This window comes from Nannospalax galili, unplaced genomic scaffold (genome assembly GCF_000622305.1).
Source record: "Nannospalax galili isolate Female #2095 unplaced genomic scaffold, S.galili_v1.0 scaffold387, whole genome shotgun sequence".
Classification (NCBI taxonomy): Eukaryota; Metazoa; Chordata; class Mammalia; order Rodentia; family Spalacidae; genus Nannospalax; species Nannospalax galili.
The window spans coordinates 962278-986088 of NW_008355795.1; the positions used below are offsets into that span (position 1 = coordinate 962278).

Sequence of the window (23811 nt, forward strand, 5' to 3'; positions counted from 1 at the left end):
TTTCAAACGACTCAGAAGCACAAAGTCACAGTGGAAGTGAGACAGAAGGCCAAAATGAGTGAATGCAAAGAAAGTATCCGAAGGAGTTGCATGTACCGTCTTTAATATTTTTAAACTTTTCTGATAGAACTAAAATGAGACTTTATTTAGAGATTTATGGAGAAGGGACTTAGAGTCCCAAACAAATTATAATCTTCCTGCATATGTCAGTCAAATGTTCATCACCAGACTAAGGAGTGGAGATGAATGGGGGAATTTACATTAGTTTTGTGTTTAAAGTGCAAAGATGACTTTGCCTTGTTTTTTAGCTATGTAAAGGAATCAGGCATTCTATGAAGGCCTATAAGGGATGTTTGCCTACTCTGTTTCCTAAGAATCTAAATTCATTTCTACCTTCTTTGAAAAAGTTATAGTCACACTCTTATGTAAAGTATAAGGAACAGAGCCAAAGAACTCTAAAAATTGAACATTTTCAGTAAAGTCTTCAGTATTTCATCACTGAGAAACCTCTGTGTGCTGGTGCCGTGCTGCATCTCAGCATGGTGATCAGCAGGGAAAGAATCTTCAGACAGGCCCAGAGTCCGAGGTTTCACAAGCTACCTTGTCTATCAGCTTTGAATCCCTTGCAGTGTATTGATTTTCTCTCCCTGCCCTTGAAGAGAAATCCCCATCAGATATCATCCTGAACCTGGCCTGAGTTTGAGTTTAGCAGAATCAGGAGGGGGTATTAAGATAACTGAACATTAGGCACTTAGGTTGTTTTTTGTTGTTTTTAAGACAGGGTCTCCCTGTAGCCCCAGCATGCCTAGAAACCACTACATAGACCAGGCTGGCCTAGAGCTCATAGAGATCTTCCTGCCTTTGCCTCCTGAGTGCTGGGATTAAAGGTTTGGGTTACGGTGCCTGGTCCTTTTTGCCTTGATATTTTATCACAGCAACAGAAAAAGAACTAAGAATAACGTACTGGACAGCTTTAGTGTCAACTTGACACACCTGGGTTGAGGGAGCCCCAATTGGAGAATTGCCTCCATAGGACCGGCCTGTGGCCAAGTCTGTGGGGCATCTTCTTGACTGTTGAGTGATGTGGGAGGGCCTAGCCCACTGTAGGCAGTGCCACACCTGGGCAGTTTTCCCTGTGTTGTATAAAAAAGCAGGCTGAATATGGGCCAGGGGAGCAAGTCAGTAAGCAGCGTTCCTCCATGGCCTGTGCATCAGGTACCTTCCCTGAGTTCCTACCTTGGGCTCCCTGATGAACTGTGACCTGGGAGATGTAAGCTGAATAAACCCTTTCCTCCCCAAGTTGATACTGATCAGATATTTTGTCTCAATTTAAGGCAACTAGAACAGACAATGTGAAACTGTGACCTTCTTTTGCTACAATGTAACTCTTGGGAGTTTGAGGGGAGAGATATCTGTAGAAGCAAGCCTCCTCCCATACCTGCATACAAAACTGAAATAAAAATCCCATCACAGACTCAGGTGAAATTGAGAAAGACCAAAGATGAGGCTTAACAATGAGAATCCAGTCTAGAGACAACTGAGCTCGACTTGAATCACGTTTTTTTATTAGATAATCTAATTCTAATCTTTAATTTCCTTCTTTATAAAACAAAGACTATGATGTGTCTTATGAAATAGTTAAGTATATAATGTATGTCCAACTCAGTATGAAATTTAATCATAGTAAATAGAGAACGTGGAAGCTGTTATGACTAGAGAGTGATTCATATACAACTTACATATTATATAAATTTATGTTTTTGACAATCTTGAGTGTCAATTCCAACACCAATTTTCCCAATCTATGTTTATGTCAGTTCTTCTATTTAGATGATGTTAAGTTGAAATCAGGACTCAGGGAGAGGAAATAAATGAAGCCAAAAATAGAAATCAACTAAACCACAGATAGCTTAGGGATTATTTGTTAAGGAAAATTCCAGGAACAACACGGCTTCAATGTCCTCAAAAAGGACTTCATCTGCTCATAGGGGCAGCGTGATGTCCTGCTGAGGAGTTCTGCTTGAGAAGCTAAGGCCTTCATCTGTACTACTGGCTAGTCCTGTAATCTTGGGAGTAGTAATTATATTTCTTTACCAGGATTTTTCTGAGACTTAAATGAATCCAACATAAAAAGCCTTAAAAATAGTGTGTGTCTAGCAGGTAGAAGATACTTGCCCTAGTTTGGGGAAATTGCTTAGTAAGGTGCTTGATTTGAAAGCATAAAGATCTAGGTTGCATCTCCAGAATCCGTGTAAAAAGAGAAAACAGGTCAGTACAGCACTTGTAATCTCAGTGCCTGGTGGTGAACACAGGAACATCCTGGCCAGTCAGCCTGGTGGACGACTCCTGAGGAGAAACAATCTTTTAGTTTGGTTTCTGTTGCTGTGATAAAACACTGACCAAAAGCAACTTGGCAGGGCTCATTTCACATTACACTTTACTATCCATCATTGAGGGACGCCGCGGTGGGAACTCAAGGCAGGACCTTGAAACAGAGACCACGCAGGAAACTGCTCACTAGCTTACTTCCCAGGCTTGCTCAGTTACCTTCCTTCTACAGCCCAGATCCACCTGCCCCAGGACGGCACCACCTGGCATCAGTCAGCATTCAAGAAAGTGCCTCCCAGACATGCCCAGAAGCCAACTGGATCTGCCGCAATTCTTCAGCTGAGGTTTCCTCCTCTGAGGTGACTTGAGGTTTGTGTCATGTTAACAGCTGAAGCTAACTACAGCGTGCACACACACACACACACACACACACACACACACACACAGCTGTCCTCTGGCCTCCATATCACCCCCGCTGCCCCCACACATATGTACACCTACACAACACAAACACACCAAAGAAAATACTTGCTCAAAAAAATGTGCATTAAATGTGCATTAAATTTTTCCTCATTCTAAAATGTTGATGGATTATGCATTTCCTTCTGTCCCTGCCAACCCCAAAGAAAGTGTGAAGACCTGCACTGTCCTTGGTCTAATGACATACTTATGGGAATGAAATATCGTACCTTGTAAACTGCCAGGTGCAACGCTGGAAATCCACTTCGTGTCAGTCTCGACGGACGCAGCCCTTTTAACATAAGGGCACGGATATGTGACTTGTTGCCTTAGAAAGAAATATAAAGGCTAAATCATTGCGGAAGTAGACTAAGTGACTTTGTCATTTTTTGACTTCAGGAAAAATGCCATTCTGACAGATGAAAATGTCGACCCGCTGGTCCAGCCATTCCTAAGTTTTTCTATTAACTGACAGTGTCACTTCAAGTCCATATTTTTTAATCACACAAAGTACTCTATAGTACAGTGTACTGATGCACTCAGCTTACACATTCTGTTTAATGCTTTCATCATCATGAAATTAAGTTGGCATGGTGGCTGATATACATATGCTGAGCACTTCGGAGGTTGAGCAGGACCGCACAAGTTTGAGGCCAGCCTGGGCTATGGAGTAAGACCTTGTCTCAAGAGGGCAAAGTAGAACAAAAAACAGAATCCCACGAATCAGAAATGAATTCATCGTATTAAGTCGTTAGTGGAAAAGTGGGATGACCTTCTAGTTGCTGGGCTCTGGCAGAGAGTCACCAGCAGTGGAGTGTATTCAGAGGAGGCAGGTGTGGAGGAGGGCACGGTCAAGGGTAGACAGGTGTGCTGACCTTAGGAAGAACCAGCTATTAAGCAGAGTTGCCCACTCTGTTAGGAGTAGGTCAGAACGTGCTGGGAACTGCCGTCATAACACTCATGAATCTAACACCTTTGTTATATCCAAAAAGCTTTGCTCATTTTGATCAACATATCAGATATTAAATTTTTGTTTGATAATTCAATACATTATTGAATTGCTACTTTGTGCCAGGCTCCTGATAAGCACGTGGGATAACTCAACAAGTAGAGTGCCAGAAAAATGAGACACCCTCCTCATCACTTCTCAGTTTTAGTTTTAGCTTTTCTGCTCCACATAATCTTGCTGCCCATGTTAAGTTACTGCTTGATCACATCTCAGGGAACGCTTTAAGTGCAACTAAACTAAACCTAATTCCTGATTGGCTCACCCAGCACTGAAAAGCACTACTTAAATTTCTGAACACTGTTAAGTTTCTAGGTTGATGAGAGGAACACAAATTCAGCGCCCAGGCAAAGAGGGGATCTGCCTGGGCTCTGCTCCTGTCAGAGGTCCAGATTTCCAGGGAGAGAAGGAAAGGAGAAGGCTGAGTTTGAATAGAGTTCTCTTGCTGACCACTAGACAAGAATCATAGATCCTGTGAGCACACATCCTGCTTGCTGGGTGGAGGTGCTGGGCACTCACCTCCGCAGACGCAGCACAGGTGCAGCAGAGAGAGCCCGTTTTCTGTGCGGTAATTTAAATTGGCTTTACTGAAGGCTTCCTCAGAGCTGAAAAAAAAATATGTTACACATGATTACAAAATTCATCTTTTACTATTACCTTTTATTTGAGAAGGGAATCTTGGTACTATAAGTTCTAAAATGTATTTTCTTACACATCTTCTGCACCAAGAAAAAGGGTTTTGAATCTTCTGTACGAAGAACTAAAATTAAGTGAAAATAATATTAATAGTTCAAAAGACACAGTGAAGATTCACATGCACACCTCTGCTGTTTATATTATATGTAATTATGTATAGGTGCAAGATGATAGAGCCTATTCATGAATAAAAGTTACGTGAAGAGTTCAGGACGGTTCGTAGCCGCCATGTGGGTGCTGGGAATTGAACCCGAGTCCTCTGCAAGAGCAGTCAGTGCTCTTCACTGCTAGAAACAGGTATCAACCGATTCCCTTTACACACAAATTTTCACCTGCTGTCTGCAGACAAATTAGGGCATCCTTGCAGAGACAGAGGAAGGTGAGACAGGAGAGAAAGAAAAGGCCACACTGTGCTTGAAGATATTGGGTAAAGGAATATAACCCAAATGTGTTACAACTTCTGCCTGCAGCGAATTTTCCTTATACTCTTGACTGGGTCAGATTCCTCAGATCAGGAAGGTCTGAAGCCAGGCAAGGTGCTGCGATGCAGTCCCAGGTAAGAAGAGCAAGTGCATGAATGAATTCCTTGTCTTTGTCTGATCAAAGACCACTGCCCCAGGAGGGCCCTGGGGAGCCCCTTAACAGCCTATGGAAAGGCAGGTAGTGCTGAGATTCCTGCCCTCTTTGGGTCCTTGCCACTCCCTGGACATTTCTCAGTGGGAATGAGATCACATCCTTGGCCTCCAGGGTCAATTTCAAGCTGCCTCCTGCCTATTTAAATCTCAGCAGCTCTAGAGAGAGACGCTGGTCTTTGTTGAGAGAGCCAAGGACTCCTATCCCTTGTAAAGCACTTATACTTGAAAGGTTCTATAAACTCAGAGCATTAGCATCAAGGCACCCAGTTAAGAACTTCAAAGGCTATTGGAATTTTAAAATAGAAAAACGTTCTATTCTCCAGGGTGCTGCTAAAAAGAGCAAACCTCTAAATCTAGGGACCTTGAGAAGCCTCAAAGAAAGGCTTTAATTAGCAATAGTAGGCCCTTGTGGTTTGTTTTCACAGAGGTGGAAATATTCTTCAACTGAATAAAGTGCTCCCAGCTGCCCATACTAGAAATGCATTCGGTTCACAGAGGCCTGTTGTGGTTGCAAAACACAGCCCTCAGTACAAAGGGAATGAGAGTTTATTCTGAGTCCCTAGGCCCCGGAACACAGATTCAGGTTACCTCAAATTCCGTATTTCAATGTGGAAATCATACGCGAACTTTTGCAGCCATTGAACAAAAGAAAGCCATAAATCAAGCATTTGAAAATACATTGGCGGGGACAGCATATAGGCAGGCCACAGCAAGGCAGGGACATCTCTGCTCTGCATCTCAGATGTTACCTGATGACATTCTGAGCCTCTGGGTGGGTAGAAGCTAGTGGTCTGTTAAGTGAATACATTCTCAAGGTTGTATCTGAATCAACTCACAAGGGTATTAGGTCAGACAGGAGCCCGGTAATGTATGCTATTACCAGGGCTAACAATCATCCAAGATGGTTTTGGCTGTGGATCTGCAACATCCCAGGCTTCCCCGATCACTAAGGTCTCAGCAGGCGGCTAAGAGCTTCAGTTCACACTGTAGTTATGAGTGGACACTGCTTTTCAAGGGAGACCAGATTTTCTTTCCTTAAAACATATGCAGTAAATAAGTGTCCATCTATAAGAAGGAGAAGAACCCTGGGAACAAGAGGTTGATGGACAGTGGTTTGGGGGTACCCAACTGTGCTGGTCTTCTTCCTGGGTTCTTCAGTTTTCCATGAAATTAAGGATGTCATAGGTCAGGAAACAATGTTGGGGTGGGGACCAGGCCTCTACTAATGCAAAAAACTATTTAACTACTGTGAACTCCAAAGCAAAAGCAAGAAAGGGTGGGGTTTCTTTTGAGCTTAGCATATGGATGTAATGGTGAACACTGAAGGAAGAGATTTGGGGTTCATGGACAACAGTTTTCTTTTCTTTTTTAAAAATATTTTATTTATTATTTTTATTTTATGTGTATGCGTGTATTGCCTGCATGTAGGTAAGTGCACCCCCGTCATGCAATGCCTGCTGAGGACAGAAGAGGCTGTTGGATCCCCTGTTACTGGAGTTACAGACAGTTGTTAGCTGCCACGTGGGTGCTGGGATTCGAACCTGGGTCTTCTGCAAGAACACTCAGTGTTCTTAACCACTGAGCCATCTATCCAGCCTCAACAGTTATCTTTTCAATGTGCATCATCAAGGTTATACAGCAATTAAGCTGGTTAAATGAATCCATGGGCAAAGGTGCCTGCCACCAAGCCCAATGACCAGAGTTCAGTCCCTGGGACCCATCGTAGAAGGAGAAAACCAACTGTATACTTTGACCTTTGTGAATGAAAGTTCCTGAATAGAAGCTTACCTTCCATCGAACTTCCTTCAAGGAGCCGGATTAGAACACCCATGCTGGGGAGAGGCTGGAGTGCTACAAGTCCAGGGTCAAATGATCTCGGGCATCTTTAGTGCTTTACTCTGTATGTGACCTACATCTATGGGACCACTGGGTTATACAAACAGACCTTTAGTTTCCAACCCACCAAAGAGTGCTGTCAGATAGCTCCTGTCAGATAGCAGAGTGACTCACCTACCTAATATTTCTACCAATGTATTTGAAGTGTGTTAATTTATGATTTCTTTTAAAAAAATTATTTCTATTTTATATGTATGAATGTTATGCCTGCATGTGTATAAGTGCACCCATGTCATGCACTGCCCATGGAGGTCAGAAGAGGGCATTAGATCCCTTGGAACTGGAGTTACAGACAGTTGTTGGCTGCCATATGGGTGCTGGGAACCAAATCCAGGTCGTCTGTAGAACAGCCAGTGTTCTTAACTGCTGAGTCATCTCTCCAGCCCCGATTTATGATTCTTTCTTCTGTTACTCTAAAAACTTTATTATCATAATGGAACATGGAATTTGGAGCAACTAACTAAAAGCAGTGTCCCTGGGACATGGTCACTCTTATGTAGCTCCAGAATAAGCTAGCTCATACCCGTTTTGAGGTAAGAGCTGTTTTTGTGTGGACTCCCCCACATGCATGCTGAGCATACAAGCACCTGTATGTACACATAAACATACACTAGATAAATAAAATGAAATAAAAATTTAGTTTTAACAAAATTTATAGCAATATCTGCCACATGTTGGTGTTTTCAAACTGGGAAAAGTTATTTCAATGGTATAGGAAATCCTTAAAGGGTGAGGTCTCATAGTTACTATGAAGAACTGAATTCCCAGAAGAAAAAAATTGCTACATCTAAGTTAAAGATTCCACACTACTGTTGGACTGGTTAGACCCTTCTGATTGTGGAGATTTGGGAATATTATGAAGACAGAGCCAAATTATCTTGGATTATTGTAATTCCTTTAATACACACTCAGTACCTATCCTCCATATCTGACCTAACATCCTTTCAATTATCAGGTAAACATCTGGAATGTACTAATTTAATAGGCCAGTAGCTTTCACCAACCTCAAAGTCCAGAAAATCATCAGGTAACAGTTGAGACCTGTGACAGTTTCCCCTCTGCTGTGCTGTGTACCTGTGTAGCCACCAACGTTTGTTACACGCTTGTCTCTAACTTTCTATTGTCCAGTGACTATAAAAGTTTCCACAAACACATCTATGTTAGAACATGGTATTTGGGGCATGAGAGTGCATGTTCCTAGCCACAGTCACTCATTCGGACTCAGAACAAATCTATTAACTTTGGTGTGACTGCTGTGTTTTGTGTTCATGTTCAGTTAGCATTCCAATTTTATCCCGATTCTGCCTTTTAATTATTCTTTTTCCAACTTAGGTAAGTTATCTAACCTCTTGAATCCTTAATTTCCTGAATTGTAATGTAAATAAAGTACATATAATGAAACTGCATTGTGAAAAATAAACAAGGGGCTGCACTTGCTGCTGTGCGTGCTCCTTCCCCGGTGGGGCACTGCTAGCAGTTTCCCTTGCACTGATGGTCAAGCAGAGCATGCTGGGTAAATGGTCCACCACTGCTCCCACCATTGACAACTTCACTGTGAATGAGCAGCTTTGTTTCGGATACAAATCTTGGGGGGAATTTTAGCACAATTTTTCACACCGATTTGACCTTCCTTGAACTTTCACATTTCACAAATGTAAATTGTCTTGATTTTCATCACACACACACACACACACACACACACACACACACACACACATTCTATGTTCACAGAGACCCTCAGAAAAAAGACTTGGCCTTGGCTTCACATGACAGCCACCAAACTCTGGTTCAGGAGAGACTGTTACAATCACAGATGATAACACATGTCTAGAGTCCTCATTACAATGTGAAAAGATTGTCAATAATGGAAAGTTTATAGAACTAAAACTCCAGAGATTGGGGATTAAAATGAAATCACCTTTTTGAGGATGAAGGCTCTATTGCTTTCTTATCCTATAATGTGACTTGGATGATTTGATTTGTTTAGTAAGTCTAGCTTATTCCCCAAGGAACACCAACTTCAGTAGGCTATCTTAGCTTGTACTCAAGTCAAGTGCTGCCACAATGCCCTTGACCTAAACTCCTCGCAACTCCAGAATCCTCATAGCTCAGCCCAGGAGGCTGTGTGCTAGGCAGAATTTTACCAGTGTCCCTGGAGCTCTCAAGCCTCCATCAGCTTTGCAAAGTAAGTAAGCACTGAAAGATAGGAAACAAAGAGAACATTTCTTTACAGGGCCAAGGGTTGCAAAGAAACACTACAAGAGTGTTCACGACTCACATACATGAACTGAAAGATTCAGGAGGTTCTCTTTGCCTCACACACTCATCTCAGACCAGACTCGGTTATGGAGAGTGGCTCATTGCAGAGTCCTGCAGAGTTCCTTCCTGATCACCCGGCTTCTGAGCATCTGCTTGCTGCCTTTGTCCACTTAGAGTCCTTCCTCTGAGAATTCCAGAAGCTTCCACAAGGCCAAAGAAATGGATGAGAGGCTAGACAGAGAATAGACTGCCACAATATCTGGAAGTCAAGTGCAATTTTAATTTTTAGCTTACATTTCGTAAGTGGTGGGATTGGTAAGAAGAGTTACATCCTAAATCTCACTTCACATCAACTTCTAGTCAAATGGCTCTGGTTTTGATACTGAAATGGCACAATTGACTCCACTTTGCTCTAGCTGACGTGTGCTTTTCCCTGTGTTTTGGCCCAGCTATTCCCACTGCAGCCAGCCAGGCAGAACATCTTACGCAGGCAGTTTCAGGGAGTACACTGTTTTCACAATACTGGGAAATGTACAAGTCACCAGGCAGCATGTCCAGAAAGCACATCCTCCAGACCAGCTATACCTGCATCTCCATGGAGACCACTATTTCTACAATGCTGAGAAATTTGTTTTTTCCTAATCCAAACTTTCTATTAGATGAAAATCTCCTTGTTAACTGACCTGTCCCTGGTCTGGTGTAACTATGGTGATCTGATGTAACTATGGTTATTGGCTTTGCCCCTGGCATGAGAAAATTGTGGTTTTAAGCTTTATAAACCCTGCCCTGCTTCTACTCGAGGTGGAGAGAGCATTAGCCGCCTCCCTGGCTATCAGTGAAGGACCCCTTTCCCTGTGCATCTCACCCGGCATGACAACACACAACTGAAATATTCTGGATCTTAAAGCGATCATTTCTAGGTGAGAACCTTCATCCCTCTCCTGTTGCTTCTTCTGAAGGAGCTGTGTGTCAAACTCACTGACCACTGGAGACTGAGCACCCCTCACCTGTTCTAATCTTTCTCCTTGCATGTTTTCACCTGCCATGCCACCCACCAGCATCATATCTTAATGAGTTCATAGTACTTGCTGGGTCGTGGATGAAATTCCTAATTAAAATTAAGTTATCATTATGAATATTTTTCCAATAGTAAATTCTTCCCTTAATGGAATCTGAAGGTGCCTCTTTTCTTGAAGCATAATGAACCTTTCTCAGCCTTTACCTTTTACCCAGAAGAGAGTAAAGTTGTGTGATGCTATTAAACTTGTATCAGTGATCCCACCACAAGTGGAGACCAGTGAAACGTGATGTTGGAAAAATTGCCTGAAATAATACATTGCTGTGGAAAACACCGTGTGAGAAGATGTTTTAAGAATTAGTCCATCAGACATCTACCTTGCTTAGCTGGTTGCCATCTTGCAGCTTTGGAACTGTGGCTGTTTGCGCTGCTCTGGGGCTCACTTCTACCCTGTTTAGCTTGTTAGAACCAGCACACTGGATGGGATGCCATCTTCACGCTCTGGGACTTTGCCTCTTCACATTGCCAAAGAGCCTCTGAGTGACCTGGCTATTCAGAACCTGCGCACTGGGTCCCTGTTGCCCTGCTGTGGGACTAGAGGGTGTCTGCACTACTGGCAGGTCACATCCACATTGCTTAGCTAGTCAGAACACACACACTTGGTCACCACCTTCCTGCTTCAGGATTAGGCCCATTCACACTGCCAGGGAACACTTGACTAGCCTGCCTGGAAGCTTCCCATGCCACCCATAAAAAATTAAAAGATGGAACCAGAAGCACACACTAACTATTCATAACTGATCAGAAAGCGACTATGAAACAAAAACAAAAAAATAGAACCAAACTTCAACTCAACAAAGCAGGCTAGAATTTCATTTCAGACACAGAACCGACAAAGTCCATATGCCCAGATCCCAAAACAAAAACACAAATAAGTATGAAAAAAAACAAATTAATATGTTCACACCCAATCCCACCAGTCCCACAGAAGTGTCCACAATGAGAAGTACCCAGAGGAACCCAGGACACAGAACTTAAAAGAACAATCATAAATATGACCAAAGTAGTCAAAGTTTTTAAAGAATATAGAAACAACTCAAAGAAATCAAAGAGGAATAAACCGACAGAGGCTCCAGGAGGTACACATGTGCAGAAGAATGAAACGACAGATCAGGATGTGCAGGGTGAATTCATAAAAGACATAAAAAGGTGAAAAAAATAGAATTAAAAAAATAACGAAAACTCAGGCTGAGTGAAGATGGAACTGAAACACTCAAAAGCCAATTTGAAATGACAAAGAAAAACCCTCATCAGCAGAATGAATCAAATAGAAAACAGAATACCAAGACTAAAGCTAAAGGTGGAGAATTGGACCACTCAAGCAAAGAATATGGAAACAATTACAAACACAGGAATGGAATATCCAAAAATGTGGGACGCCATGTAAAGGCATCTTCCTGCCTATACATTATGGGAATAGAGGAAGGAGAAGTAGTTCAGGTCAATAGCATTGATCAGATCTTCAACAGAATTATAGAAGAAAGCTTCTCTAAATTAAGAAAAGATATACCCATAAAGTTATAATAAGAGCAAAGTACACCTAATATACAGAACCAGAACAGAAACTCCCCAGGGCACATCATAGAGAGGCTGGAGAGTTGACTCAGCAGTTAAGAGCACTGACTGCTTGTGCAGAGACCCAGGTTCAGATCCTAGCACCCATACTGCAGTGAACAACCATCTGTAACTCTAGTTTCAGGAGATCTAATCCCCTCTTCTGACCTGTGCAGTCATTGTAGGACACAGGTGCACTTACACACATGCAGTCAAAACATTCATGCACATCAAGTACAAATAATAAAGAAAATATTTTAAAAACATTAAATGTTCAGAGCAAAGAGAGGGTACTAAAAGCTGAAAGAGAAAAAAATCAAGTTAAAAATAAAGGAAAACCCATCAGAATTACAGCTGACTTTTTAATGCAAACTATAAAAGCCAGAAGAGCCTGGAGCAAAGTAGTCAAAGTCCTAAATGATCATAGGTGCTAACCCAGAACACATTACCCAGAAAAACTGTCTATCATAGTTGAGGGAGAAAGAAAAAAACTTCCATCATATAAATAGGCTGAAAGAATTCAGCCCCATCAAATCAGCCCTACAGAGAATCCTCAAAGCACTACAAAGGACTGAAGAAAGGAATGACCACACCAAAGATGTTATAAAAGAAAACAAATGAAGGTATGTGTTCTAGTTACTCTGTATTGCTGGGATAAAAACACTGATCAAAACCACCTTGGGGAAGAAAGGGTTCATTTCACCTCACATCTCCCAGGTCACAGTTCACAACTGAGAGATGCCAAGGCAGGAACTCAGGGCAGGAACCTGGAGCACACACCATGGAGGAACGCTGCTTGCTGACTTGCTCTCCTAGACTGTACTCAATCTGCTTTCTGAAACAACACAGGATCACCTGCCCAGGGGTGGCACCACCCACAGTGGGCTGGGCCCTCCCACATCACTCAACAATCAAGAAAATGAAACACAGATATGGCCACAGGTCAATCCAATGGAGAAAATTCCTCAATTAAGGTTCCCTCCACCCATGTGTGTCAGCTTGACAGCTGAATCTATCCAGGACACTAATTAGAAACACAAACTAGGTCTAAGAGCACAAACAGAAAATAAAATGACAGTAACATCTTCCAATAATAACTTTAAATGTCAGTGGCCTCAATTCCCAAGTCAAAAGACACAGGTTTGTTTGGATGTATTAAGTGACAAAATCTGTCTTTTTGTTCTGTGTAAGAATCTCCTCTTACCTTCAAGGATAAGCATCACCATAGAACAAAAAGACGGAACAAAATATTCGACACAAATGGTGCTAAGAAACATTTGACAAAATTGGCTTCAGACCAAAATTAATCAGAGGAGATAAAGAAGGCCACTTCATTCTAACCAAGGGATTGTCAGCCAGGGTGGCTTTCCAATCATGAACGTACAGTACCAAATGCTAATGTACCCAGGTTCATAAAAACGGTACTACTGGACTTCAAGACACACATTAGCCACAGCTCAGCAATAGGAATTATTCAATACCCCACTGTCTCCAGTATACAGGTCATCTAGACAAAGAATAAACAGAGAAACGCCTGAATTAAAGGATATCACACATCCAATGGACCTAACAGACATCTACAGAATATCCCACCCAAACACCAAAGAATGAATGCACATTCCACTCAGCAGCCCATGGAAGTTTTTTTAAAATAGACCACATACTGGGGCAAAAATACAAAAAAAACTGAAATAATTCCAAGTATTAAGTTGGAATAATGCAGTTAAGCTTACATTCAACAGCAAAAGGAGCTCGAAAACTATATGAACTCATGGAGATTAGACAACACATTCCTTAATGGAATTGATCAAAGAAGAAATTAAGGAGAAATAAAAGAATTTCTGGAACTAAATGAAAACTAGAATACAGCACAACAAAACTTCTGGGACACAATAAAAGTAGTCCTAAGAGGAATGTTTATAGCTTTAGGTACCTACCTTAGAAAAAGAAAAAAAAAATCAGAAAGAGCACACAAATAAAAGACTTAATGGTACAATTCAAGACTCTGGCAAATCAAGAGCAAACCAAACTCGAACCCAGAGGCCAAGATGAAATTAAAAAAATCAGAGCAGAAATCAAAGAACTAGAAAGAAAAAAATTACAAAGAATCAATTACTCTAAGAGCTGGTTCTTTAAAAAGATAAATGCAATAGCCCCTTATCCCAGCTAACCAGAAGAAAGAGAAGATCCACACCAACAAAGTCAGAGATGACAGGGAAAAATCACAGTAGACAGCAAGGAGATAATCACAAGGGATTATTTTAAAAAAACTTACACTGTACTAAAATAGAAAATCTAAAAGAAATGGATGATTTTCTAAGTTCAGTGGAAGCACTAAGGAAAAACTAAGAAGAGATCAACAACGTAAACAGACTCATAACAAATGAGGAAATGAGACGGTAATACAAAAACTCCTGACAGTAAAAAGTCAAGGTCCAGATGGATTCACAGCAGAATTTTCCAGGCCTTCAGGAAGCTTTTAACCTCTACTGCTTCACATATTCAAAAACAAAACAAAACAAAACAAAACAAAAACAGAGGACGAATGCCAAGCTCCTGCTATGAAGCCAGTATTACTCTAATATTTAAATCAGGTAAAGACATATCAAAAAGAAATCTATAGGCCCATTTCTATAATGGATGTAGTTGTAAAATTTATCAACAAAATGCTTCCAAATAGCAAAAAGACAAATGTCTATCACCCACCATGATCAAGTTGGCTTTATTTCATAGATTCAAGGATAGTTCTATATACATAAGTCAATAAATGTAATAAATCTTATAAATGGACATAAAGACAAAAACCACATGATCCTTTCAATAGATGCACAAAAAGCTTTTGACAAAATCCAGCATGCATTCATGATAAAAGTCCTAAAGGTAATTAGGCTGGAAGGGACTACACCTCAACATAATTGAAACTAAATACAATAGACCCACAGCCAACGTAATTTTAAATGGAAAAAAAACTGGAAACATTACCATTAAAATCAGGAAACAGACTGGCCTGCCTGAAATCTCCATTATTCTTCAATACAGTTCTTGAAACTCTAGCTAGAGCAATAAGACAAGAGAGAGGAATTAAATGGGTACTAATCAGAGAAGACATCACATTATGCTTATTTGCAGATGACATATTATGCATAAGAAAGCCCCCAAATTCCACCATACGACTTCTAGAAATGATCAATATTTTCAGCAAAGTGGCAGGTTACAAACCAATCTACACAAAGCAGTAGCCTTTTATATATAACAAGCAAGTAATCAGAGAACAAGTTCGGGGAAACAGTTTCATTTACAATAGCCTCAAAAAAATATCTGGGGATAAATCTAACCAAAGACATTAACGACCTCTTCAATGAAAGCTTTAAGTCTTTGAAGAAAGAGATTGAGGAAGACAGAGGAGATGGAAACACCTCCTGTACACACAGATTCGTAGAATCAGTATAGTGAAAATGACCATCCTACCAAAAGCAATTTACAGATTCAATACAATACCAATCAATATCCCTGTGACATTCTTCATGGAAACAGAACAATTCACTCTAAACTTAATGTGAAAACACAGAAGACCTGGATAACCAAACCAATCTTGAGTACAAAGAGTAATGCCAAGGACATTGCCATACCAGACCCAAGTTATATTAAGTCACAGTCATAAAATCTACCTTACGTCAGCACAAAACAGACTTGCAGATGAATGAAACAAAATAGATGTCCTAAACACGAGCGCAGGCAATTCCAGCCACCTGATATCTGACAAAGGTGCCAAGCACATCTTTGAAAGACAGCATCTTCAACAGTTGGTGCTGGCAAAATTGGATCTCGACCTGTAAAAGAACGAAATTCAATCTATGCCTATTCTCCTGCACAACAGTCAACTCCAAATGGATCAAGGACCTCAATGTGAAACCTGAAATGTTGAAGCTGCTGGAAAAAAACATAGGCAGGACCCTACAAGAAACAGTGCAGAAAAGGACTTCCTAAATTAAATATCAGTCACTCAGGTTTTATGGTCAACTAAAAAGCTTCTGTACTACAACAAACAAAATAATTAATTGAGTGAAAAGGAAATCTACAGGGTGGGAGAAAATTTTCAGCAGTTATTCATCCCCCAGAGGATTAATATTCAGAATATATAAAGAACTCAGAAAACAACCAAGCAAACAAATGGCTCAGTTTTTTTTTTTTTTTTATAAAAAGGGCTATGGCTCTGAACAGAGAGAGTTCAGAAAAGAATTAACAATGACTAAGAAACACCTTCAAATGTGTCCAACATCCTTAGTAATTAGAGAAATGCAAACTAAAACTACTTTAAGATTTCATCTATGTTTCTCATATGCACTCACAGCAATGGTGACGGCATTCACAAGACCCATGCAAGCTCACAACAGACCCAACCCTGCATAGAAGTGGGGAGGTGACTATGAAGTTAGGAAGCCCCAACTTTAGAGAAACACCTTCAAATGTGTCCAACATCCTTAGTAATTAGAGAAATGCAAACTAAAACTACTTTAAGATTTCATCTATGTTTCTCATATGCACTCACAGCAATGGTGACGGCATTCACAAGACCCATGCAAGCTCACAACAGACCCAACCCTGCATAGAAGTGGGGAGGTGACTATGAAGTTAGGAAGCCCCAACTTTAGCTCGGAAACTTTGGCAGCTGATAACTACTGGGAGAGGGAGAGCTGGTTTTCTTTAAGTGTGTGACATTCGATGGATTAATCAGGCTCCAGTGGAAGAATGCATGATGGAGAATATTTGTGGACATAAACGACTCAAGAGGCTTTAATATATGACATAGTACATAAAATGTCACTGGAGGTGGTGTTATAAGAAGACCACAGATAGGGATGAGGGTCTAAATACGATCAAAATATATTGTATGAAAGTCACAAGAACTCAATACAAATACAAGTAGTATTGATTGTTTCTAAAAAAACTAATTCATAGAAACTTTGGAAGAGGCCAGAACAAGTGGCAAAGAAGAAAGGACCAACCACACGGGTTTTGAACCGCTGTGACTTCTCAGACAGTGCTTTGAGAATATCCCCAGGAAGCACTAGAAACAAAATAAAAATTAGCAATTACATCTTTCCCCAATAAGTATCTGCCAGAAATATACAGAAACATTCTGCTAAAAAGCTCTCAGGTCGAATATACAAATTTAGGATAGGAATTATTTTTATCCATTCACAGAATAAACAGTTATGATATAGGGCAGAGCAAAAGTAGTCAAAGCATTTTTGATAATAATTTTTGTCATATGGTTTTTGTGAGTTTTAAATAGGTTATACCTTGTCTTGTAAACCTTTTGACAGCAGCTCTTAAAAATACTTTTTAAAAAATATTTTATTATTTTTCTTTTATGTGTATGAGTGTATTGCCTGCATGCATGTGAGTGCCCCCGTGTCGTGCAATGTCGCGGAGGTCAGAAGAGGGCTTTGGATTCCCCTGGAACTGGAGTTCAGTTCCAGTTCATAGCTGCCATGTGGGTGCTGGGAATCAAACCCAAGTCCTCTGCAAGAGCAGTCAGTGCTCTTTACCACTGAGCCAGTTCTCCAGCCCTTAAAATACTTTTTATTAAAGCATTGATTTTAAGTTATGTTTGCTTCATTATTTTTTTTTAAATAAGATTATTTTTGTTTTCCATGTATGAGTGTTTTGCTTGCATGTATATAAGTGCATCAGATGTATATCTGGTACCAGTGGAGGCCAGAAGAGAGTGTCAGATCCCCAGGTAGCTGGAGTTACAGGCAGTTGTGAGCTTTCATATGAGTTCTGGGAACCCAAACCCATCTTCTGTAAGAGCAGCAAATGCTCTTAACCTCTGAGCCATCTTTCCTGCTGTTCACTTTTGAGAATAAGAATAAAGAAAGGAATGTTGGAGGGGCGATGGGAAGGAAAAAGAGAAGATAGGAGGAGAGAGGGAGCCAGAAACAAACTATGGTAGAGAGAGGAAGAGGAAAAGGGAGGTGAAGACAGAAATGCTAAAGAAGAGAGAGGGAGAGAGAGACAGAGAGGGAGGGGGGAAAGACACAGAGGAAGGAGATTTAAATCATCCTTTACACTGACAAACACAAGATTTCAAGACGCAAGCCTAAGTCAACTTGTGCTTGAGGTCTTTCTGCTGTTGAAAATAGTGTTTCTGTCTTGTTGGTGATTGTCAAAATACCCAAACATGCTAAGCAGCACTTTCAGCTTTGACAACATGGCATTTTCCCTCTCAGGACTCAATATCTGCACAGTACCTTAATGTAATATTTCTGCTGTTCTTAAATGAGGTCATCCTGCCGTTTGGGGAGCTGTTCACTGTGCCGTAGCTAAATTGCATAGTTGGCTGACGTTCTGAGTGCTGCCTTTAGAGCTGAGCTGGGCCCTGAGCAGCTTCACAGGGGGATGACTGGAAGGTGCTTTGCATAAGCATCCAGCAGGGTCCGTCTCCTCTCGTTTACTGCCTCACATGCATTGTGACTGCTTTCTCACTGAACTAAACATTTTAAACATTTTGTACCTAATCAGTTTCAAAATTGATTTTATCATTATTGGTCCAGGTATATTTATTTCATGCCAAAACAGATTAAAGGAGGGGGGCAGAGAGAGGGAGGAAAGGACAGACAGAGAGATGAGACAGAGAGACAGAAAGACTTTTGCTTATGAGTCATGGCACTAGAAAATTATATCATCTGAAATAGCACTGTAAGGTTTAAAATTTCATATAAAAGTTTAAGCACATTTAAGGTAGACTTGAATGAAATTAATACGGTTGTAACATTTCTTATGACTTAAAAACTCACAGAAACAGCCGGGCGTGGTAGCGCACGCCTTTAACCCCAGCACTTGGGAGGCAGACGCAGGCAGATCTCTGTGAGTTCAGGGCCAGCCTGGTCTACATAGTGAGTTCCAGGACAGTTGGGGCTACAGGGAGACCCTGTCTCAAAAAGGCAAAAAAAAAAAATTCACAGAAACAAAGTAAGTGAAATGGAAGTCTTTTCTAAGTAACACAGGAAGGACCACAGCAGTGGTTTGGAGAAATGATGAAAAGTTAACACACACTGCAAGCAGAAAAGCTGGGAGAACTTCCTTACTTAGCTCAGGGAATTTGGTGAAGAAATTACTTTTCCTTCTTTTTTATTTAATTTGTTATTTTATGTGTATGAGTGTATTGCTTGTATGTACATAAGTGCATCCATGTTGTGAAATGCCCTAGGAGGTCAGAAAAGGGTGTCAGATCCCCTGGAACTGGAGTCACAGACAGTTGTTAGCCATCATGTGGATGCTGGGAATTGAACCTGGATCCTCTGCAAGAGAAGCCAGTGCTCTAAACTGCTGAGCCAGATATCTAGCCCCATGACTCTTTCTCACTTCTCCTGGATGCTCCCTGGCCCTCACCCATTCTAACTAGATGTCTTGACTTAAGTTCCCATTTTATCTCTAATGTTTTCCAAAGTCAATGAATAACCAATACCAAAACCATTTTTTTGCCATTTGGCTTTAGTGCATGTTGTTGTGTATACCCTGCCATGGTTATTCATGTATGTCAGGTCCCCCACCACACTGGAAATTCTTGGAACAGCATGCAGGCCACAGTGAGAAGAGATCTCTATTCATGGTATCAGGCAAGTCTCACAAATCACATTCCAAAATAACTTTTTGTATGATTTTGACAAGTCACAGTAGAAAAATATTTATCTCCCAAACTAATGTTATCTAACACCCATACTATGATAAAGAATGCATTATGTGACACACAATGTTTTTAGAAAGTATTTTGAAAATCTCTAGACTGACATTGATCTTTGCCTCTCATAGCAAATAATTATCAGAAAGCCCACATTTGTAGAATTTAGTGGAAAAGCATGAGACCTTAGCCACAGCTAGAGTTGTGAACACAGCTGGCAGTTGGTACGGTAGGAGAAGCACCTTCATCTCAAGTCCATTTTTTTTCCTTAAAAAATGCAAATAGCTTCAGCTAAATGTGACCTAAGAAAAAAATAAATTTAAAAGATACTTGTACTTCTTAAATAAAAAAAATACTTTTACTTCATATACTTAAAAGAAAACCCCTTCCACTTTGATCCCATTTCATTCAGTGTATGTACCTGAATCCATAGAGGTAAATAATCTATGATAAAGTACACTATCATATTACTCTTTCAATAAAATTAAACTGTACCTATAGACGTACCATTCTGAATTGCCTGTTCACAGCTCTGTTAGAATTTTGGATGTTTTTCTATACCTGAGTGTGATGGGACACGACATGAAAAGGTGGAACTCAGATGACTTCTTATCCCAAATGTCAACTTTCCAAACTGCAAACTGAGTATCTGTAAAAGCCCTGTGAGTTCTGTCAGTGGACTTCATTGACACCTGGCTGACTTTGTTTTCTAGCCATGCTAGATTTATCTGCTCACAATACCTGAAATTTATTTTGAGAAATACGTCTTTGGTCATTGTTTAACTCATTTTCTAAATAACATCAAGGTGTTCTTTGCGAGATGTGTACTGTGTGAACGACAGCTAAAGTGGACCTGGCTAATTGGCCTCTGTCTAAACTCTCCCAGGTCAGAGAGCTAACTACTGAAGTGCATCCAGTTTCTCAGTGTCAGATTCAATTTCTCCAGGAGGTTGCTGGTGTATATAAGGGTCCTGCCCCTCTTTTCCGAACAGTTTGTGTCTTACAAGGTTGTGACACTCACCAGATCAGATTGTTTTTTTCTTATTATTAGGGAACAAAACCCACCAAAAGTCAGGAGCCAAGTTTACATGTTGTTGTAGGATCACTTGAGGGCAAAATCATGCTGAGTTCCATTAGGAGACAGCCTTCCAATGTCAAGAGATTACAGGGTTTATTAAAATTGCACTTTCCCTATCTCCCTAAACACAGCCATGTGGCCGATATCCACCACCATGGGGAAAAGCAGCCCAGTCTGTTGCTGGCACAGACAACTGAATGACATAATTAGTTCCACAGCAGATTACTCAGAACATAAGCACCTTGCATTCACTGGCCTACCCTTCAGCTCCTCTTCCTGAACTTTAGTGAGGAGAGATTTCAGGTTGTAGTCTAAGGAGGTGAGATCCTTGCTTATTGTGAGCTGTAGAAGTATTCAAGGAGAGGTGTTCTGCATGCATTCTAATCTTAGAACATGACTAAGGCTTTATGTGCATGTATACACACGCACACATACACACACAAACACACGTACATACACACCTAAAAACAAGATAAATAATGAAGACACTCAATCAAAGAAGTGATAATTCTGACAACTTTACCCAAATATGTGCCTTAGTTCTGTAATTTCTTTTTCGTTGATCTGCAGGTCATCTTGTAATCTTTCTATAATAACAGCGTAAGATTCACTGACTTTCCTCTTCCATTCATCTAGCCGAGAAAACAAACAGAATTGATTCATAATTGTGTTTTGCAAAGTATAGACACAGATCATAATGTACGAGTAATCAAAACTCTGATTTTTATTCTGGATTCTACAATACTTAATTTAAATTGCTGATTGTGAATTTAAATGCAGATATTTATATTTATGATGCAATCACATTGGAATTGTAGCAATTAAGATTCCATTTGATATTGTACAATATATTTATATAGAAGAATGTATTCAACTTATTTCATTTGATTTTATTGCACTTTAATTGCAGCAATCCTTAGTTGCTACACAGTGTCTTTTAGATATTAAATAATAGATACATAAGATGTAATTCTAAAATCTCTATATTCAACAGTCCTCCAAAATTTTCTACAACATTATGGAGAGGAACTAAACTAGCATATTTGCAAGAAGTTTTCTCTTTTCAGTCCAAAATCTTTCAAAAAATAATTGCAAGCTCAAATAATCTCCCAACACTAAATATCCTCTGTATATAAATCATTGAAACACAATGTATCATTACTTATAATTGAATCATGTTTCACACACATAAGAAAGTAAAAATAGTTACCAGTACAAGTTTGAGTTGGTCTAGATTTATAATTTCCCATTTGTTAGAAGTTTTTGCTTTTCTCCCCTGAAGTCCTTCAGGCTGCAATATTCCAACTTCAAGTGCAGCAACAGTCCAATGGAAAAATACTTTGATAGTCTGACTAAAAATAATGCAGCTGCCCAGCGGAATGTCACGCAAGGATGACAAGGAACAGGCCAGCACACGTGTGCTTTCAAGGGTGAGCTCAGAAAGGAGCTGGTAGGTTGTTTGGAGGAGCTGCATGAAGGGCATAGAGCGAGCATTTCAGCAACATCATTTGCTTTTATCAATTGATTACCTACCCACATCTGCCTTCATGGGCCATTTGTTTACTACATTAATCTAGAAGGTGATTCAGTGACATCTCCACTCCACGGAAAAGCAACTGAAGTTGGGATCTGTGTTCAGAAAGTTTGACTTCTAGGTCAAATAATGGCACTTAAAACATAGCAACTGGTGATAGAATTTGTTTACATAATCTACATAAATACACAATCAAACAGCAATGTAACTGGTAGAAATGAATGAAAGTCTTACTAGTATGAGAGCTACAATATTAAATTTGTAGAAAATGGGTCTTAACATAAAGCATGATTGCTTATTATTGTAAGAGGTGTAGACAAAGTTCTTTATAAATAGCAGTTTGCTGTACAAATCCTTGGACTGTGATGTATTGTCCGTATGCTTGCCATTTTGACATTATTTTCTTACACCTTCCTGGAAGGCTGATAGTATTCACATACTATGATTTTTAAAATCCATTCTAAACAGCTAGTGGAGTCTGAAATCAGTTCTGGGACCACTCGACTCTAACACCTGAGTCAGACATTTTTATTGATGTGTCTCTCATTCCCTCTTCCATGCACCTTTGGTTTATTTCATGGGCATTGCGTTTTCTATACACATTTCTATTGAAATAAATGAACCCAAGGTATGATGCAAAACAAATGAAAACCACAGATATATACTATATATTTCTTCTAGGTGATCTTACTCCACGTAGAAGGCATAAATTCCAATTTTGAAAACCACCTCCAGGGCACATCGCTTTAATGCATCAGGCATGGATTTCACATTTACTGTGGTTGAATATTCAAATATCTCTTCCTTCATGAGGCAATTTCTGGGATAAGTTAAGGAATCTTCACACCTTTTTCTAGGCAAAAGTAAACTAAGTTCCTAGGGAATGGGTTTCCCTAATGATGAGACTCATTGGAGGGCTTGGTTCTTGGCTCAGTGTGTGTGTCTGCCCTTGCCCAGTTACAACCTCTTCTCTCTGTTGGGAGTTTATATAAGGCAGGAATGTCTGTTTTGGCCTGTAGAGTGTTCATTCTCCTCCTTTGAACACCAGACATACTAAGTTATAACAGCTTTCTCCCAGAGCTGTGTGACCCTGTTTCCTCAGTTTGGAAAGTCCTTTCAGCAGAGAGAGTGTTCTCAGCTCCATTAACATAGGAAACTGACTCCCTGACTTCCTGAACACTTTTTTATGTTAAAGTACGCACTGGCATATTAGGCAGGCTTCTCTAGAGAGACATAACTGATAGAATGCATGTACATAAAATCTACACTATAAACAGGGAGCTATTAGATTTGCTCACAAGAAATGAGGTCAATAATTATCTGAAGTATTCTTTTTTTCTGATATTTTTGTCATTTTACAATAGTCTTGGTTTTTATTACTAGTATGTGTTCATTGTACAAAATAACGAGACTCATAACTTATAAATAGTGATGCAACAAACGGCACGTTGGCATCTCTGCTGCACGTGGACTTGACTCCTTTGGGGGCCCACGTTTTCAGCCTCCCTCACCCTCTCTTCTCACCCCTCTCCTCGTAGCTACTCCGCTTCTACTGTAAAATTCTCGCCCTTCTTTTTTCAGTCTTAAGACATAGATCCTCT

At 40.2% G+C, this 23811-nt stretch overlaps 1 protein-coding gene across 1 annotated transcript in view; it reads right to left on the minus strand.

Moving 5' to 3' along the window:
• Tnni3k (TNNI3 interacting kinase) overlaps positions 1-21965 on the minus strand; it is a 304879-nt gene extending 282914 nt beyond the window's left edge. Inside the window, exons 1-4 of the mRNA XM_008853645.1 lie at positions 21887-21965; positions 21200-21308; positions 4313-4398; positions 3018-3115 (exon numbers count right to left, since the gene is read on the minus strand). Coding sequence (XP_008851867.1) covers positions 3018-3115; positions 4313-4398; positions 21200-21308; positions 21887-21926 — 333 coding nt within the window. The 5' untranslated portion in view covers positions 21927-21965. The remainder of the gene's footprint in view (positions 1-3017; positions 3116-4312; positions 4399-21199; positions 21309-21886) is intronic.
• Positions 21966-23811: the final 1846 nt, after the last annotated feature.